The following is a 21,107-nucleotide window of genomic DNA, read 5'->3' as shown; positions in this document are numbered from 1 at the left end:
TTATTTGTTCCTCTTCCCAGTGACCACATTGAGTAAATGTCCTTTCCCCCATTTCGTGAATCTTTGTTTAAGTGGCCGGTGGAAGATGGGATGAGAGCCACCCCTGCAGGGCTGCCGGGGCCCAGGCTCTGACCCTGACAGCTCTCATATCACAGAATTAATCCCAGGAGGACCAGACGTGAGAGGGGACGTGCAGGAGTAGCTGGAAGTTCCTGTGTAGTGCTTGGTTCACCTGATGCATTTAAAGCTCCTTAAAATCCCTGGCTGTTGCTCTGGAATATTCTGGCAGGAAGATGCAACTGTATGCAAGTAAAAAGGAAAAATCAAAATATTTCCCTCCATCTTTTCCTCTAAAAAAAAGGGTAATATTGTGGTAAAGAGAAAAACATGGCAGCAGTGCAACACAGTGACCTGGTCAGCAACAGTGTGACAGACGCCGAAGATACGGCACCACCCAGGGATGCAGGAAGGACAACGGAGAAGAATAAAGCACAGTAAAGAGGTGGGATGAAGGTGAGGATTGATTGCAAGGAGGAAGGCGTTTAAACCGAATGGAGTCGCAGGAACGAGCCCACTGTGCAGAGGTCTGGGAGAAGAATCCCCCGAGATGAGACCATCTTGGTGCAGAGGCAGGACTGGTCAGCACAGATGAAATGCAGTGAGCCCGGGAAAATTCTCTCTACAGGAAGGTTTTATGAGATCATTTTGACTTGTAAGACATCTTTCCCAGACCAGACTCCAAACAACCTGAAGCCAGATGGCTTGCCTGGATTTCTCTTGTTGCTGGCACCATAATCAGTAGAGCTGTAAGCAGTGTATTAATAATAGGGTTACTTGTTTTAATTAGCATAGGGGCTGACTGTAGTGGTTCATGTTTGTAATCCCAGTGTTCCAGAGGTGGAGGCAGAAAGATCAGGAGTTCAAAGACACCTCAGCTACATGGTGAGTTGCAGACCAGCTGGGCTACGTGAGAAAAGTAAAGACTGACCAATATTTGTACAGGGCCAGATGGTAAATATTTTTGTCTTTACTGTAGTCCCAGCCACTCAGCTTTGCTGTCGTAACACAAAAGTAGCCATTTGCTGTAAATCTATAGGCTAATAAACTTCATTTACAAAAATAAGTAGGAAGGTGAAACAAGCCCATGGGTCCCAGTTTGTCCCTGGGCCTCTCCTAGTATATCGGAAGTGATAATGTGGGGGACAGCAATTTCAGTTCTGAAATGGTCATTGCCTTTTTTTAAGACAAGGTTTCTCTTTGTAGCCCTGGGTGTCCTGGAACTCACGCTGTAGACCAGGATGGCCTCAGACTCAGAGAGATCCACCTGTCTCTGCCTCCTAAGTGCTAGGATTAAAGGCGTGAGCTACCACCGCCCGGCAATAATTGCCAAATTAAGAGAACAAGGCTGTGGAGAATGAGAAGATGGCTGAGAAAAATGGGGCGTTCGCTTTTCCCTGGTGGTGACTTAGCAAACTTCATGGCTAACAGCACATTCATTCACATAAGTTGATATGTATTCATGTGGTAAAACAATGAAAAATGGTCCAAAGAAGTTAGAATCCTCGTACAGTTGCTGCTGAAGGGAGTGGTGCACTCAGACCTGAGAGGGCTGTGCCCACGGGTGTGGAAGTGGCTGACTGACAAGGATGCAGCAGTGGCCCAGGCAGGGGCTCCTGCCTGAAGGGAGCTGAGACGGTGAGAGGGAATGGGTAGAGCCGACCTAAGAACACTGCAGGCTCCACAGGGTGACATCTCCTTGGACCTAGGATGTTGAGGGTAAGAGTTGAGGGCGGCGGAGGAGGGAGGAGAGTGCGGCTCAGTCTTAGGGCCCCTGTCTAGCACACATGATGCCCTGGGTTCGGTCCCCAGCACTGCAAAGGCAGCAGTCAGGACGGCTGTAGTCGGTGTGCACAGAGCCCTGAGGTCAGTGCCCTGGCCCCTCTCTCCCTTCAAAAAGAGGACTGGGTTTTCTGGTACCAGAATGCTGTGGTGGAAGAAATGAGAGGTTCTGGTTTGAACATGATGCATTTGTGTACTCTAGAGCAGCCTACAGGAGAAAAATCCCAGGTTTTAATGATGGGTAGTCAAAGCCATGTGATTCAGTGTGGTAGAGAAAAGGACCAGGATGAGACTTGAGCTTATGACTAATGAGCTGCTGAGAAAAGAAAAATCAACAGGAGAGAGTAAAGAATCAGAGGGTCTCAAAAACCCAAAGGAGAATTCTATAGAAAAAGAAAATGCCATCACCTACAGCAGGAGACTGAGGGTTGTTGACTGGGAACTCAACAGTTCCAGTCAGCCTTGTCCAGAGCCTGGTCAGCCATACGCACACAGGTTCTATGTTCCTCAGTCCTTGTTTACAAAAGACGACCCTGTATAGAACCTTCTCTCGGCCCCAGCACGGTACCCCCCCCCACACACACACACACATAGGTTCTCCAGTCCAGTCTGAGAACCCACAGCTTCTCGGCACTTCTAACCCTTATCAGTTTGCTAAGACCCAATCCTGACCAATTCATCCAAAGAGCAGACAGCCTCTTGCTAAAAATAACTGGAGAATTTAGACTGTGCCTGGCAGACTGGAGGTGTGAGTATTGCTGTTATTTAATAATACATGTTCAAGGTGATAAGAGAAGGAATTGTTAACACATGTAAATTCAATATATTGGTCCATTTGCCTTCTAGATGTGAGTTACTTTGGAAAGACAAGTCATAGTTCTCTTGACTCATGTATAAAGTTATACATTTAAGTCAAAATTTTAGGGTTAGCATCTTTATATATTACTGTATGACTTGTCAAACCATCCTGTGCTTTTTGCCTTCAAATGCGTGTTCTCTAAAGAGGATCTTATCAAAGACCCAGGTGCAGTTTCCATTTTTGTATGATCAGCTGTGGGGTCTTTAGCTGGTTTGGGGTGGTTGGCTGCTGTTGGGTGTGCTTTGTTCTTACTTAGTGAGCTTTTCATTAGTCAGATCTCCATTTCCAAACTTTGATTTTTTTTTCCACAATTTCTTTTTGCAGTGTTTCTACTGCATATCCTGTACACTGTCTTCCACATGCATGCATGGAACATGCTCCCAAACACACATACCATGTATATGCATGTACACACAATAAGAATAATACAAAATTTTAAATTTAAAAGGTACTCATCCAAGTGGGTTGCCTAGAAACGTGGTAAACTTCCCAGTAGCTAGGACTGCCAGCATCCTCATGGCTGGTTTGCTGGGACACTTTGACCCTTACTTCTGCAAAAACTCCTTCCTCCCGAACTGTGAAGCTGTGGTAGCAGGTACAAGGGAACTTATATGTGCCCCACTGTGATCTTCTTGTTCCAAGTATCTGGATCCTCCGAGTCCCATGATCCTTCACTTAAATATATACATATACCCATTACAGTGGTTCTCTGTGGGAGAGGAGTTGAAGGCCAGCAGCAGTCTGCTCAGTGATCTTGGGTTTCTGATTGCCTGTTTTATTAAAATCTTAGTCCTGGAATGTAGCTTGTCTTGCATGTGCAAAGCTTTGAGTTCAGTCCACAGCACATTAAAAAAGAAACCGTTTTCTAATAAAAGGCTTGCTCATTGATTACATTTCATTGAGAACATTACATGTAGTCAGTCTTCAGAGATTTGTCAGAAGCAGTTTGAAGAAAAAACATGGATTTGGTATTAAATGCCTTATGGTATATTAATGTTTTAAAATTTAAAATGTAAGAGATTCATCCCAATAGGTAATCTTGCTTTTTGTTATCTTTTTTTTTTCGGGTGGTATAAGCCAAATATTTTATATAGATTGTTTCCAAAGCTCCCCCATCTCCTCCATTCTACAGATAAAAATTTTATGCATTTTGCTTTTATCCAAAGAATTTTTGCTGGCTTACTGGGTGTGTTAATAGGTACAGTAGACATCTTTCCTTATTGAACAGCGTTTGTTAGTCTTTTAGTCTTCTGAGACTTCCAACTTAGTAAAAACCTTTCTCTACAAATTTTGTTATTTTGGAGAAACCTTTTCCTTCGCAGGAGACCAACCATGGAAAACTGAAGGTGCGTCCTTCGGTCCTTCTCATTTCCTCATGCGCATTTACTATTATTGATTTCAGATTGACGCCGATTCTTGGCATTCAGAAGCATTCTCCGAAAAATGTGGTATTTACACAGTTTATAGCCACCCTGCTGACAGAACTGCATTTAAAATGTGAAGATCTTGAAAATTTAACCACTGTATTTAGAGCCAGCTGCTAAGAAACATGGTGAGTTGGATTCTATTTGTTACCTATGTGATCTTGGCCAGTGTTCTCTCGCTAACGACGGACGCCCCAACCACAAGTTTAAAAAACAAGCGCAGAGCTCAAGCTCACTGCAGCTGGCTAAAGACTCAGCTGCCCCCAGTCCTCGGAAATCTTCCCGTGAAGACAGCGTTCTGGTTCGGACACCCAGGGTAGCCCCAGGCCATCCCGCTGTCCCGCCTGATCGAGGTTCTTCCCATAGAGCACCAGTGGCCCATCGTGAGCCTTCCCATTCTGCTGCCCCGAGAGCGGAGCTGACCTCTTTCTAGCCAGCATCTTAGTTACCTCAGTGTAGACAAGCAGGTAAATTTGCATGCCTGGCTTTGTTAAATTTTATAACTGCTTCTAGAGACACAGCTCAAGTCTGTCATACGAATTGTAAAAACCCAGAGACAGACATTGGGGTTCAAGCCGAAGATCAGAAAAGAAAGCAGCCACTAGAGAGATCTTACCTCTACCAAGGCTCAGACAAAGGGGCGATCCTGTTTTTACATGACTGCAGACTGCAGTGCTCTCTTCCAGACCTCAGACTGCACCCGGACTGCACGGATCTCCTCTCTGGTGCTGGGATTAGTGTAAGCTCTGTTTCTCTTTAGACAAATTCGCTCTCCTGGAGCCCAAGGGGCCTTGAGTCCTGGGTTTAAAGGTGTGTGCCAAAACTCCCTGGCCTCTAGTGGCTTAGCTCTGCACTCTGATCTTCAGGCAAGCTTTATTTATTAAAACACAGCCGGGTGGTGGTGGCGCACGCCTTTAATCCCAGCACTTGGGAGGCAGAGGCAGGCGGATCTCTGTGAGTTCGAGGCCAGCCTGGTCTACAAGAGCTAGTTCCGGGACAGGCACCAAAAGCTACAGAAAAACCCTGTCTCGAAAAACCAAAAAAACAACAAAAAAAAAAACCACACAAATAAAATAGTCTTTGCCTCCTCAAGCTGATCATCAGAATGTCCCTTGACTACACCTTTTTCTGCCTTCTCATTTAATGTGAAAATCAAAATTCTTGGGAAATATTCTTAATTCAAGATTCTCTTTAGTATAAAAGCCAAGCAGCATAGAAATAAGCTTTAGATAAGAAAGTCTTCCTTACCTTTGGCTATTGGAGGTAAGGAAAACTAATTCATTTTTGCCTCTGTCTCTGTCTCTCTGTCTCCTTTGTTCTTTGTCTAGAGGTGGGACCCCATGCAGTATTTCCCCTTCCATGTTGGCATGTCTCTTGTTCTGGCCGCCATATTGTTGAGGTGTCATGGGTAAAGCTTCTCTCTCATTTCCCTCCTGGTTCTCCAGCTCTTACAGTCTTCTCATGCCCTCTTCCAAGATGTCTCTTAACCTTAGTGCAGGAGTTGTGTTGTATACAACAGATATTGTATATCTGTTGGGGCTGGGCACCCCATGACCCGCTGCTTACTGTATTTTGAGCAGTTGTGGTTTTCTGTGATAGTCTCCGTCTACAGCTAAGAAAAGTTTCTTTGGTAAGGAATGAGAAGCTGTACTTATCTGTGAGTAGAAGTATTTAGAATGTGTTTAAGGATTGTGTTGGTTTAAAACTAGCAGTGATAGGTTCTCCTTTTAAGATTCGTGACCTCACTAACCCGGGGTAGTTGGCTGGGTTTCACGTACCAGGCATGATTTTGATTTCCCTCCTGCTGAATGGACCTTAAATCTAATTAGACAGCTGCTGGCTACCTCTAAAATAAGAGTGCCACTATTAGTCGGGCGGTGGTGGCGCACGCCTTTAATCCCAGCACTCGGGAGTCACAGGCGGGTGCTCTATAAATTCAAGGCCAGCCTGGTCTACAGCGTGAGTTCCAGACAGGCTCCAAGCTATATTGCCCCTTAGGAATGACCTGGCCTGGGAGTGGTTGTTGTAGATCATAGTGGGCATCCCTGCTGAGTAGCATAGGATGGCTCGCCTCCCGGCACCATGAGAGCTTTTCAGTCTCGCTTGTCAGGTTTGGGCCTTAATCCCTGGGCAGGAAGGGCTCCCACACCTGGACCGTTTGGAGCCCTGGGCAGGAAGAGCTCCCACACCTGGACCGTTTGGGGCGCTGGGCAGGAAGAGCTCCCACACCTGGACCGTTTGGGGCGCTGGGCAGGAAGAGCTCCCACACCTGGACCGTTTGGGGCGCTGGGCAGGAAGAGTTCCCACACCTGGACCGTTTGGGGCGCTGCCTGTGTTCTCTCAGCAGTTTCAGGTTTCATGCTTAGGTCTTTGATCCATTTGGAATTTTTTTTTGTATGAGATGATAGATATGGGCCTAATTTTATCGTTATGTGTGTGGACGTCCAGTGTGCCCAGCACCAGCTGCTCTTACAGAGGTCCTGAGGTCAATCCCAGCACCCACGTGGTGGCTCGCAGCCACGTATAATGGATCTGGTGCTCTCTTCTAACGTGCAGTTTTACATCCACATACAATTCTAGGTGTTTTATTCAGACTCTTTTGTTTCCCAGATATAATTCAAGAAGACAGAAGATGAATTCTACTCAACATACCTGGAATTTTAGCCACTGAGGGGCCATGAGTGACTGCTGACTAAGTGTATAACTCCCTCAGTGACCCCAGCAGGAAGAAGCAAGCCCTTACTACCAGAACTTCAAAACACAGGATCTTTACTTGAAAAGGAAAAAATAAATTGAAACTTGAATGAATATTCAAGAAAATGCAATTACCTTTATCTTCTTATGGTTGATTACAGCAAGAAAATTTTAGTTTTGGCTGGTTATAAATTCTATCATACAGATAACAGCAAAAGTTGGGTCAATAAATGTGCTCTAAACGTGACCTTCAGTGGAGCCCTTTACAAGTCTTTTCAAAAGCTGACCATACCACCACACCTGCCCTGCAGCCAGGCTCCCACCAGAACCCTCCTGCGATGCCTCTGCACCCCACTTAGTACTGAAACATGCCATGTTCCACTCCAGGGTTAACCTGGTGAATACCCCATAGCTCCCAGTTCTCACCTTTTCCCCAACCTGTGCCCAGCCCAGTGTGACCACCCCACATAAGCTAACCTCTTGGCTTCCACAGGGTTCCATGTGTGATGTAGCCAGGGCTTGCACTATAGCCTGCCCCACCTGCAACCACCCACAGATCCCATCTGCATAGGTTCCAGCCACCCTACTTGGTAACCAGACTCCTCACATTTCCTCCAAGGACTAGCCTAGGTCCCACATCCCATGTCCTGTTTGTGCCATACCCAACTTTTAGGCTTACACCAGGACTTGTCCCAACCTGTAACTACCCACAGAATCTTCCTGAGCACAACTGACTTGGTACCCAGACTTCCCACATTCTTCTCCCAGGTTCTAACCAGGTGACTTCCCCTAACTCCCATCTATTCTTTTTCTAAAGCTGGCCAAATCTAGCCTGGCTCCCACAACCATTGTGCCAGCCTAGTCCGACCTTCCCTGCCTACAGTGCAAAGGAGCACTGAGCTTAGGCTAGGACCTTCCTTACCTATCCCTCAAACCACAGGACTTTCCCAGGTCGTATCCAACCTTTCAACACAGCCAAATCTACCCCCTAGCCTCCATGCTTGGAAAAGGAAGCACACCCTGTATGCCAGCCCGAAACCCTCTCCCCACCTGACTTCACCCATTTTCAACCTAGAGACCCAACCCACTTGCACTTCCTCCTTTCTGCCCCAACCTGCTCTGTCCATAATGAAATAAGAACAAAAGAAATCCACTTGCTGCTGGCTTTGTGGGAGCCTAGGCAGTTTGGATGCTCACCTTACTAGACCTGGAAGGAGGTGGGAGGTCCTTGGACTTCCCAAAGGACAGGGAACCCTGACTGCTCTTTGGGCTGATGAAGGAGGGGGACTTGATTGGGGGAGGGGGGGAAATGGGAGGCGGTGGCGGGGAGGAGGCAGAAATCTTTAATTAAAAAAAAAGCTGTGGGCCGGGCGATGGTGGCGCACGCCTTTAATCCCAGCACTCGGGAGGCAGAGGTAGGTGGATCTCTGTGAGTTCGAGACCAGCCTGGTCTACAGAGCTAGTTCCAGGATAGGCTCCAAAGCCACAGAGAAACCCTGTCTCGAAAAACCAAAAAAAAAAAAAAAAAAAAAGCTGTGTTATAGAGCCCACTCCAGTGATACACTTCATTCAATACCACACCTCCATTTCAAACAGCTCCACCCACTGGGGCCAAGTATTCAAATGGACGAGTCCATGCATTCAAACCACCAAAAGCAATAGGAAAAATCTATCATTTCATGATACCTACCAATTCCTTCCATTCAATATTTTACCCTGAGCTTCCTGATAAGTCTCGCTAGTTAGCACATGCTAACTATACCATGGGCGTAGTCTGGAGGGCATAAATTTCAAAAAAAAAAAAAAAATCCACGTGCCAGATCTCATCCCGAGAATGTCAACAATCTGAAAAATTAAGCCAGTATCATCTCTGATGTGGGAGTGATTTCTTTCTAATCTGTTGCTTTCATTGGTTAATTAATAAAGAAACTGCCTAGGCCCATTTGATAGGCCAACCCTTAGGTGGGTGGAGTAAACAGAACAGAATGCTGGGAGAAAGAAGCCAAGTCAGACAGTCGCCATGATTCTCTCTCTCCAGACAGATGCAGGTTAAGATCTTTCCTGGTAAGCCAGCTCGTGGTGCTACACAGAATATTAGAAATGGGTTAGATCAATATGTAAGAGCTAGCCAATAAGAGGCTGGAACTAATGGGCCAGGCAATGTTCAAAAGAATACAATTTCCGTGTAATTATTTCGGGACACAGCCTGCCGCTCCACACAGCACATCTCTCCAACTCCTACTAGTCCTGTACAAATGTTTGCCCATAAGAATTACCCAGATGAACTCTAGGACACAGAAATTTTTTTTTTTAAAAAAAGAAAACCATAACCTTTATCAAAGGATTCAGGAGTTTAAAGAAGACAAAAAGAAACAGCTCAGTGAAATTAAGGAGAATAAATGCAGAGTGATGCCCAAGAAAACACAAACATAAGGCTAATGGAAATGACAGACAATCCAAGACTTGAGAATGAAATTCAATCAGGAGATAAAAATATTGGCGAGGACTCAAGGTTCAATGAAGGTGGAATTGGAAAACCCAGGGGCTCAACTAAGAAACTCAAAGGAAAGCCTCACAAGCAGGATGAACCAAGCAGAAGATCAAATATCAGGACTCAAAAAAGTAGGAAATCTAGACTAAATAAGCAAGGCATATGAAAAAAATTAAACACACACACAATATGTGGGACACTATGACTAAACAAACCTACAAATACAGCCACAGAAGAGGGAGAAGAATCCCAAGTCAATGGCATAGACCAGGTCTTAACATAGAAGAAAATTTCCCCAAACTAAGCAGACATACAGATACAAAAAGCACACAGAACACCAAATAAGACCAAAAAAAAGAAAATCTTTACAGGCAAATTATAATTAAAAGATTAAGTATACAAAACAAAGTATTGAAAGCTACAGGAAAAAAAATGTCAAGTCACATATAAAGGAAAATGCATCAGAATAACAGCTAATTCTCAGTGGAAACTCTGAAAGCCGGAAGAGCCTGGAGCAACGCATTCCATGGAGCAATGCATTCCAAGTCCAAAAGACTAGGATGGCCAAACTGGACTAATATACCCAGCAAAACTATCTGCCATGATGAAAGGAGAAAGAAACCCTTCCATAATGTAAACTGCCCAAAATAGTTTATGTTCAACAACCAAATCTAAGGAAAATACAGGGATCGTTATTTCATGCTGAGGAGAGGGGAATGAGCATACAGAGAGACCATAGAAAGAAATACAGAGCCGTGATTATTAAAAGACAAATTACCACTGAGAATACAACAAGAAGCAAGATTTATCCATCTGATGCCTACAAGAAACGTTTCTTTTCAAAGATAGTCACTGCCTTGGAGTGAAAGGATGGACAAAAGTACTCCACCCAGATGAGACTGGGGCACCATCAGGCATTGCTGTCCTAGTACATGATGAAATAAGGCTTCAACTGAACTCATCAGAAGACTAACCAAAACATTACTACCCAAAACATGGATGCACCAAACAGTGGTGCTACCAAAGATTGATTTCCATCCATAATAGCAGGTGATTTCAATACCCTACTTTCTCCAATAGACAGGTCACCTGGACAAAACGATAATCAGAGGAATATCAGAATTGACATCATACATTAAATTAATATAGCCACAGAACAATCCACACAAACAAAAAAGTACACATTCTACTCAGTAGCACACGGAAGGTTTTTCTTAAATGGACCACAGCCTTAGACACAAAACAAATATTTAGGAATTCAAAAAGACTGAAAACACTTGAGGTATCCTATCTAACCATGAAACAATAAAACTTAAAATTGACAGCAAAGACATTTCTATTAAATATACAAGTTCATGGAGATTTAAGAACTTGTTGCCTTAGGAGCTACAGACCCTGAGCCGGCCACCTCCTGTTACCTGGCAAGACTTCCAGGGGAGGGACTGGACACCAACCCAGTCACACAACCTTCAATGTATAATCTGTCCCGCCTACAAGACGTGCTGGGGTAAAGGTACAGAAATTGTGGGAGATCCATGTCACGCGTGGGAGCCCACACCTGACACTCCCTGGAATGCCAGAACCTAGACGCTAAACAACCCAGAGTCCGAGCATAGAACAGGAGCGGGAAAGAAAGTCAGTGTAATGACGCCTAATATTTACTCTGCTGTGCTCAGGATTGGTGCCTGGCACAGTTGTCGTTAGAGGCTTCGTCCAGCAACTGATGGGAACGGATGCAGACCCATAGCAAACACCACACAAAACTTGGGGAGAAGAGGGGGAGAAAAGATTGTAGGAGACAGAGAGGTCAAGGGCATCACAAGAAAACACAGAATCCCCTTAACCTGAGCTCATAGGGGCTCACAGAAACTGAACCACCAAGCAGGGAACCTGCATGGGACTGGCCTGCATAGGCCATCTGCATCTATGTTTCGGCTGTGTAGCTGGTTCTTGTGGAACTAACAGCAGGAGCAGGGGCTGTCTCTGACTCTTCTCTGGCTTTTGGGACCCTGATCCTCTGTTGGGACCATTTGGAGTCCTGGCCTCCAGCTGCTCTTCCCTGCTAGAGATCTTTACTTTCCTTCTGATTTGAGTTACTGAAAGCTGTGTCAAAGTTGTTTACCAGCTCTGCTTCACAAGCACATGCTGCCTTGGCCTTGAGGATCAGAGGAAAGGTTTTCACCTGTTGGCCCACTTGACTGTTGGGTAGATAAGCCTCCATGGTGCTATTGAGTAAAGGGCTTCTTACCAGTGACTAGAGGTCCATGTCCCTGTCTCTCTGTCTGTCTGTGTGTCTTTGTGTGCTTCAACCTCCAGCCCCTTGCCCGAAGCTTGCGAACTGTATGGTAGTGCATAGAGCGCAGGCGTTGTGCACTGCACTCCTCATACTGAATTTCCTTGCCCAGCCTTAATATGAGGGGAGGTGCCTAGTCTTACTGCAACTTGATATGTCATGTTTGTTTGATATCCATGGGAGGCCTACCTTTTTCTAAGGAGAAATGGAGGCACAATGGGGCACAGGACAGGGCTGGGAGGAGAGGAGGGAGGGGAAACTGTGGTTAGGATGTAAAAAATAATAGTTTTAAAAAATCATTTTAAAAAATCTCATTGCTGGCTGGGCGGTGGTGGCGCAGGCCTTTAATCCCAGCACTCGGTAGGCAGAGGCAGGCGGATCTCTGAGTTCAAAGTCAGCCTGGTCTACAGAATGATGACAAGCTCCAAAACTACAAACACTGTCTTGAAAAACAAACAAATAAATAAATACTCATTGCTGGATGATGAATGAAACAAAGAAGAAATCAAGAATTTTTTTTTTAAAAAAGCTTCCTGGAACTAAATGAAAACACACAATAAAAACCTTTGGGACACATTGTCCTATGGTGAAAATGTGTAGCTCTAAATGCCTACATTAAATCAGGAAGAAAAAATATTTTTAGAAATCAAAGACCACAAATCAGGGGCCTAATGGTACAACTCAAGAATTTGGAAAAACGAAAACAAATCCAAACCCCATTGAGGCAAGAAATAATAAAAATCAGAGCAGAAACCTATGAATAGAGGCAGAAAAGGCCTTTGACAAAATTCAACACAATTCAAGATGATAAAAGTCCTAAATGTATTCGGAAGACAAGGGAAATACCTCAACATAATTAAGGCAATTTACAGCAGGCTCATAACCAAGTAAACTTCAATGGGGAGAAACTCACAGCAAATCCACTAAAACCGTGAACAGACAAGTGTGTCCATTCTCTCCAAAGCAAATCCACTAAAACCGTGAACAGACAAGTGTGTCCATTCTCTCCATAGTTCTTAAATGCAGCACTTGGGCTCTTAGCGCAATAAGACAGCTGAAGGAGATCAAGGGGACACGAATTAGAAGGAAAAAGTCAAAGTGTCATTATTTGTAGACATGACAGTATATGTAAGTGACCCTAAAGATTTCACCAGGGCACTCCTGCAGCTCTTAACACTCTGAGCAAACCAGCAGGATGCGAAATTAACTCAGAACTTCAGCAGCCCCTCCTATTTACAAAGGACAAATGGACTGAGCAAGAACCAGGGACACAACACCTGTCACAACAGCCACAGATAATGTATCTTGGGGCAACTCTAACCAAGCAAGGGAAACACTTGAATAATAAAGACTGTAAGCATTGGAGAAAGAAATTAAGCTATCAAAAGACGGAAAGATCTCCCATGTTCATGGATTGGTAGGATTAACATAGTAGAAATGGCCATCCTAGCCAGGTGATGGTGGCACATACTTTTAATCTCAGCACTTAGGAGGCAGAGGCAGGTGGATCTCTTTGAGTTTGAAGCCAGCCTGATCTATAGAACTAGACCCAGGACAAGGCTACACAAAGAAACCCTGTCTTGAAAAAAAATGGCCATTCTACCAAAAGCAATCTACAGAGTCAAGCAATCCCTGTCAAAATTCCAGTATAATTCTTCACAGATCTTGAAAGAACAGTTTTCAGCTTCATAGGGAAACACACACGCACGCATGCACACACACAAACCATGACAGCTGAAATAATCCTAACCAGTAAAAGAACCGGAGCTATCACCATCCCTGACCTCAACTTTACTACAATTATGGTAGTAAAAACCGCATGATGCTGGCCAAAAAACAGACAGATTAATCAATGGAATCAAATTGAAGACCCAGACATAAATCCATATACCTATGGACATCTGATATTTGATAAAGATGCCAGAAATACATAATGAACAAAAGACATCTTCAATAAATGGTGCTAGTCAAACTGGATGTCTGCATATAGAAAAACATAAATAGTTCCGTACTTATCGCCCTGTAAAAAACTCAACTCCATATGAACCAAAGCCTCAACATAAAATAAGACACACTGAACCTGACAGAAGTGGGGAATAATGCTGAACTCACTGCACAGGAGAAGCTTTTCTGAACAGAACACCATCAGCACAGCCACTAAAATCTACAATTAGCAAATGGGAACTCATGAAGCCGAAAAGCTTCTATATGGCAGAGAACATCATGATCTGGACAAAGCCTCAGCCTCTAAATGGGAAAAGATTTTTACCAACTACACATCTGATAGAGGGCTAATATCCAAAATACATAAAGAACTCAAAAAACTAGATATCAAGAAAACATAAATCCAATTAAAATAGGGTATAAGTCTGAACAAAGAAGTCTCAAAAGAGGAAGCTCAGATGACTGAGAAACAAAAGAGTTGAACATCTTCAGCCATTAGGGAAATGAATCAAAACCACTTTGAGATTTCATCTCACACCCATCAGAATGGCTAAGATCAATCAAATAAGTGGCAGTTCATGCTGCAGAGGAGATGGAGTGAAGGGGTCACTCGTGCATTGCTGGCGTGGATGCAGACTTGTACAGCTCCTAAGGAAGATGGAAACTGATGCGGCTCCAGCGATAGCACTCTTGAGCACACACCCGCTCCCCTGTGTCCGTTACTGCTCTAGTCATAATCACCAGAAAGAAAACATGTCCTCACAGCTGAATGGGTAAAGAAAATGTGGCAAATTCACACAATGGAATATTACCCAGCTATTTTAAAACAATGAAATTCACAGGTAAATGGCTGCAACTAAAAAAGTCTGAGTGATGTAACCCACACCCAGAAAGACAAATATGGTATGTGTTCACTTACTTGTGGGTATTAGCTGTTAAGTGAACAACAAGCTACAACCCACAGAACTACAGAGGTTAGTACAGAGTTAGAGATGGGTGTGGGAATAGGTCTCCCAGCAAAGGGAAATAAAATAGGTAGCTATGGATGGATTGGAGGAACTAAAACAGAATGACCAAGTGTGGAGGGAAGAGGGCAGCAAGGGAGGGAATACGGGAAGAGCAGCTAAAATTAAGGACTATTTGAAGATGGAAACTGGCGAGGAGCTTGAAGACTTTGTCCAGTTTTGCAACTTTCGGCAAATAGCAATTTTAAAAAACAAACAAAAAATGTATCCAGGCAGTGGTGGTGCACACCTTTAATCCCAGCAATCGGGAGGCAGAGGCAGGTGGATCTCTGTGAGTTCGAGGCCAGCCTGGTCTACAGAGTAAGTTCCAGGACAGGGTCCAAAAGCTACAGAGAAACCCTGTCTCTAAAAGCCAAAAACAAAAAAACAAAAAATGGCCAGACCCAGACATTGGACTCAAAGATGAGGGAAGTGGTCCCTGTCCTCAGAACCTGGGTAAACGCCCAGAAGAGGGCACATCCCTGCTCCACCCAGAGCGGCCCTAATTCACACCTGTTACCAGATCACTCCCCTTTCACTCCCGAGAGCATTCCGGTTTGGACAGTTGCCCGTGTAGTCACATCACCTAAAAGGCACGGCTCTGGTGATAAGAGATGGCAAGGGACTTTTTCAAAGGCCAGAGTGGTTAGGTCAAGGGTCATGAGATGGGAGTCTGGACAGGGAGGGGTCAGCTCAGGCACAAGTACTCTCCAGAGTCACCAGGGTTTGTTCTTTTCAAGATAAAAGTCTGGAGTCGAAGAAAACTACAACAGCAGTAATCACAATTAAGAAGACAGGGCCAATTAGCGGTGGGAGCTAAAAGGAGTAGAATTCTCCAGGCGGCAAGGCATTTTCTAGCAGATGGTAGGAGAGGGTACTATAAGAAACTACAAATTATAAAACCTGGGTAATGAGCTTTTTTGGATCCCCCAGACCCACCCTGCCTCCTAAATTCTCTCCCTAAGGTTTCCTATTTTCCTAGAACTTTGATTTGTGCTCCAGCTCAGCCAGCCTACAACCCCCAAAGGAATTACGAGATCCCGTGAGACACTGAGTCTGTCGCTGCTAAGACCTCAACCATGGCAAAGACTGAGCAGCCAGCTCCTGAGTCCTGGGTGGGTAGCCCAGCGTCACTCGGCCACGTGGACTTGGAGCCCATGTCGTCTCCTCTCCACACACTAAAGCATTGTGGCCTTCAACAAGCATAACCTCTAGGTTTTCTTGTGAATCCAAGATTGCAGAGAGCAGGGAAAATGTTTCAGGAAAACCCCATGCTCTTCAGAGAAGAAGTCCTGAATTCTGGGTAGTTTGGGCAGTGTTTTCACTTTCTCTCTAAACGCTTTAGGAACCAAGTCTACACACTGCTAATATGCAGACGGTGAGGTTTTTTGAAGAAATCTTGAATATTTCCCATTCCTGTGATATTCTCAAATTTTAAAACTCTGCTAGGAGCCAAGATTACACGCCTGTGATCCCAGGACTCCAGCAAACGAGGTGGGGAAGCTTAAGTGTGGTTATATAAACAGCAAGACGCAGGCTGGAGCTCAGAGAGTTCTTTCCTGGGATGTAAAGTCCATGGGCTCAATCTCCAGCACCAAGGAAAAGAGCCCAAAACTAACATACGTGACCCTTTCTTAAACAGAGCAGTGCTCCCAGGCCCAACCTACTCAGTGGAATCTCCACGAATTTTAACATCTTAGGGCGAACCATGGCCAAGCTCAGCTGCTGTTCTCATCAGGGCAGGGCTACTTCTCTTAACAATTCACCCATGCCCAAGGAAAGGGACACATTAGCTTTGCCTCATGTTATAAACCCTGTTTTTAAAAGGAAGAAGACGACAACTCTGGGTGTCTAGAAGCCCACATCTCTACTAGGCCAGCAGTTCTTAACTTGTGGGTCACGACCTTTTGGGGGACTCCTATCAGATATCCTGTATATCAGATACTTATTACAATTCATAACAGTAACAAAAGTACAGTTATGAGGTGGCTACGAAATAATTTTATGGTGGGGGGGTCCCCATAACATGAGGAACTGTATTAAAGGGTCACAGTGTCAGGAAAGTTGAGTACCACTGTACTAGCCCGAGGGTGGGTGGAGGGGCAGAAGTGACTTCGCTCTAAAACGTACATAGAGGCCTAGGACAGAGATCAGTATTAAAACTGCCATGCAGGCTGGGAAGCAGAACCCATAGGCAAGGGTCCTGGTCACTCTCATGCAGTACAGGCTGGGGACAGAGAATGACTCCCCAAGAAATGTCCTGGTGAAACATTTCCAATAAAGCTCTTTTTCCAAACGAAGCTAGCAACACAGGAATTTAGGAAAACCCTCCACGCCTGTCATTCCCCCAGGAAAAATGTTTGCTTTGGGAAACTGATTACCAATTGAACCATGGGTGAAAGCAGAGGCAGGAAACTTCCCATCAATGAGCCAGCCTCATCCTGGGGCCCACTGAGAGAATCCCAATTCAAGGAGGTAACTAGTGTTTAGTTTGCCTCCTGGTACCTTTGCAGTCATAACCAAAGCAGAGAGCACTGCTTGATTTCAGAAGTCAGCCAGCCACCTTACAACATCTTCAGGAAACTCTGCACTCCCTTAGGGCTTGCGAAACCCCCCATATCTTGCAGAGCAAAAGCAAGTTCTCAGTCACCCACCTCTAGTTTGCATAAGGAAAGAAAGTGGAAGCCAGTTATTTTCTGCTGACCTGAGTCAGCCAACCTCACAAGACTTTTGCGGGAATAAGATAACAACAAAACGCACTCGACCGCAGCGAGAACTCTTACTACTTAGATCACCAGGCTAAGCCAGTCTAAATAACAAAAAATGTCTTAAAATCAGCACACAAACAACCACACAATTTCATGACACATAAGATCTTCAGAGCAAACCACCTGCTAATCTTGTCTGTAATTCCCTTAATCTTCATTTTTTTAATATGGAAAAATAGTAGCACCCCCCCCACACACACCCTTAGTTCTTGTCCTCTCATTGCCCTATGAACACAGTCTCTGTCTTCAGACAGGGTGAAATAACAGTGTTTTATACGAAGCCCTTTTCACTATGGTCACACGGCATGGTTATCCAGAATTCTCAACTCCCTTTCCACAGTCAACACCTACATAACGTCTACTTTGTCCAGAGTCTTGCTGCTAACGACAGAGTGAAAGTCACTGAGCCAGTGAAATCTTTCACTGGAAAAGAGCGGAAAGCTAAGAGCCAGAGAGGTTTACCTGACACAAGGTAGGCCAATTCCATGAAGGCAGTTGCTAGAAATCAGTTCTTACATTCCCTGTCTGTGGCTTACCCTAAGTAACATGAAGAAAAACCAGCAAAGAGACAACAGGAGGAAGCGTCTACAACTACATCCCTGACAATCCCAGCAAGTTCCCACCCAGACACAGGAGGAACTCTCAGAGCCTGACGATGATTTCTCTTCTCACTCGTTAAAATGGGGGGCAATAGTCACACTCACAAATGGCCAACAAGCACATGAAAGACCACAATGAGATACTACCCCACTCCGAAGACAGTAGATATTATAAATAAGACAGGGTAAGGTACAATGACAACATTACTTTGGGAATACAGTACAACCATTATGGGCAACAATGTGAACATTCCTCAAGAAAAAAAAGGAAACTAAAAATTGAATGGTCATTTGATCTAAGTCCTTCTACAAGATCTATGTCAAAAGGAAATGCAATGGCTGTTAAGGAGACACCCACACTCCCACAATTGTTAACTATTCACAATAAACCAAGAAGTGGAGAAAACCAAAGTGCCCATAACTGAGGAGTTGACAAAGAAAATGTAGTGTTCAGTCATTTAAAGAATGAACTCCTAGCTGGGAACGCAGCTCCTCTGGGAGAACTGCCTGCCTAGCATGCACGAACCCCTGGGTATGATGGTTAAGACCACATAAACCAAGTGTGACGGCATCGCCTGTGATCTCAGCACCTGGGAGGTAGGCACAGCAGGTCAGAAGTTCAAGGTCATCGTGGACTACATAGCAAGTTCCAGGAAGCCTGTGTTATCTAGCACACTGTCTGAGAAGGGGGAAAGAAGGGGAGGGGGGAGAGAGGAAGTGAGGAGAGGGGAGGGGAGGGAGGGAAGGAAAACCAATCTTGTGATTTGTGAGGGGAATTGAGTACAGAAAGACAGGGGTTGCATAATCTCATACCCATATATGGCATATTCAAAAATTGATCTCAGATGCTGAGAATAGAATAGTGAGTACCAGAGTCTAGAGAGCCTGGGTGGGGGTAGGTGGGTCAGGGAGTACAACAATAAGATAAGAATATGTGTGGTAACTAAGAATAAGTTGGCTTCTGTATACCTCAAAGGCTACAAGACAGCCTGTTTTCACTTATAGCAAGAACACTATTTGAAAAGATAGCTATGTTAAACCTAATTTAAATATTATGCATCAAACATCACATGGTTCTCCATTAGTATGTACAAATGTTAGGTTCTCGTGTATAAGTTTAAAAATAAAAACCCAATGAGACTCGAAAACGAAGAAGCTCAAAACAGGACTCTCTCAATCAAAGTCCCCAGGGGACCAGGGCAGCCATCCTGTCTGGGTGAGTTAAACTGAGAATGCCTCCCTACCTCTGCTCCCCTGCACCAGGAGTGTGGCCACAGGGAAGGCTGAGCCTTTGAGAGAGGTCAGGGTTTGAGTCAGAATGCCCAGAGAAGGTTAGCTGAAGCCCAGAGACTCTTGATTTTTGTTTGAAAGCTTTCAGAGTTTGGAAAAATAACTCAATAACTAGAACTTCTCAGAGGAAAGCCTTTCACTATAAAACATGATGCCAGCATTAAGTTTCAAGTAACTATCTTTTATCCTGCTAAGTGTGGTGTTGCAGAATTTAGGAGGCAAAGGGGTTCTCTGTGAGTTCCAGGCCAGTTAGGGCAGCACAGTGAGACCTTGTCTCAAAAGAAAACAAAATGGAAGGGAGGGAGAAAGGGGAAAAGAGAAGACTTTAAAAACTTGAAGAGTTCCCAGTTTTTATAGTTTGCTGAAGAGATTTTTATCTTTAAATTGTAGATGACTGCTTAATTTTATCAAAGCTATTTATACATCTGCAGTCTTTTCCCTCATGTCCATGTTGAAAACTATTCCTATAGATGCTTTGTGCAATCCTGCATCCTGGAACAACCCGACCGGACACACGGAGCTTCCCCTCTTTGTGCATGGCTGTGTTCATTCACCATTCATTTACTAAGAGTTTTTCTCGTGCTCATTCTAGGTATCACTGTGTGAATTTTCTCACAAATCTTGTCTGGCCTCAAAACTGAGTTGGAAAGTGTACCGTTCAATTCTGTCTTCTAAAGTTTCTGCATGGACGAAGGATTGATACTATTTTTTTAATAGCTGGTAGGATGAGAGAAATTCTCTGGGCCCATTTCTGTGAAAACATTCTAAGCAGGAATTCAGTGCTGACACAGTCAGCCGTATATACAGAAATATTTATTTTCAAATAGTGTTGGAAATCTGTATCATAGTTTGATCACCCACCCGAAAGCCATGACTGCAGCTCTAACAGCTGACCCTCCTCTTCTTCATTCTTCTCTTTCTCCTACTCCACTGCCATCATCCTCCTGCCCCCACCCTGCCCCACCACTTCCCAATGCCCAAGAATGCTCCACCACATACAAGAGTGCCTGTTAGGTATTAAACGGAAATATGGATTCCTAAATGCCAGACTCTGACAGATCCCACTGAAGTGGCCAGGCTTACATTTTAAGGCCTTCTAAGACACACAAGAAGTCTCTCTGCTACTGGTTCCACTTCTGCTGACGAACACAGAATAAACACACGTCTCAGTGCTGTGCCCAGCAGCAGGCACGGTGAATATTTACAATACTAAAGGAAAAAATAAATAAACGATTGAACATGATGAGAATCTGGGAGCTGGAGCTCAAAACTACCTAATATTAAAATAGCTTCCCTGATATCAACATGTAGAAGAATGAAAATAGACCCATATCTATTACCATGCACAAAACTCAAGTCCAAATGGATCAAAGACCTCAACATAAAGCCAGCCACACTGAACCTCATAGAAGAGAAAGTGGGAAGTACAGTTGAACATTGGCACAGGAGGCCACTTCCTAAATATAACCCCAGTAGCACAGACACTGAGAGAAACAATTATAAATGGGACCTCCTGAAGCTGAAAAGTTTCTGTAAAGCAAAGGACATGGTCAACAAGACAAAACGACAGCCTACAGAATGGGAAAAGATCCTCACATCAGACAGAGGTCTGATCTCCAAAATATACAAAGAACTCAAGAAATTGGTCATCAAAAGAACAAATAAGCCAATACAAAAAAAAATGGAGTTCAGACCTAAACAGAGAACTTCCAACAGAGGAATCTAAAATCGCTGAAAGACACTTAAGGAAATGCTCAACATTCTTAGTCATCAGAGAAATGCAAATCAAAACAACTCTGAGATTCCATCTTTCACCTGTAAAAATGGCCAAAATCAAAAACACGTATGACAACTTATGCTGGAGAGGTTGTGGGGTAAAGGGAACACTTCTGCATTGCTGGT

At 44.3% G+C, this 21,107-nt stretch overlaps 1 protein-coding gene across 2 annotated transcripts in view; it reads left to right on the top strand.

The window, feature by feature from the left end:
- Rpap2 (RNA polymerase II associated protein 2) overlaps positions 1 to 7,023 on the top strand; it is a 61,621-nt gene extending 54,598 nt beyond the window's left edge. For both annotated transcript variants that reach the window (XM_057772024.1, XM_057772025.1), the window contains exons 12-13: positions 4,101 to 4,250; positions 6,733 to 7,023. In XM_057772024.1, coding sequence (XP_057628007.1) covers positions 4,101 to 4,242 — 142 coding nt within the window. In that variant the 3' untranslated portion in view covers positions 4,243 to 4,250; positions 6,733 to 7,023. The remainder of the gene's footprint in view (positions 1 to 4,100; positions 4,251 to 6,732) is intronic.
- The last annotated feature ends 14,084 nt before the right edge of the window (positions 7,024 to 21,107 follow it).

This window comes from Chionomys nivalis, chromosome 6, assembly GCF_950005125.1.
Source record: "Chionomys nivalis chromosome 6, mChiNiv1.1, whole genome shotgun sequence".
In the NCBI taxonomy this organism is placed as follows: domain Eukaryota; kingdom Metazoa; phylum Chordata; class Mammalia; order Rodentia; family Cricetidae; genus Chionomys; species Chionomys nivalis.
This window is presented reverse-complemented; position numbering and strand designations above follow the sequence as displayed.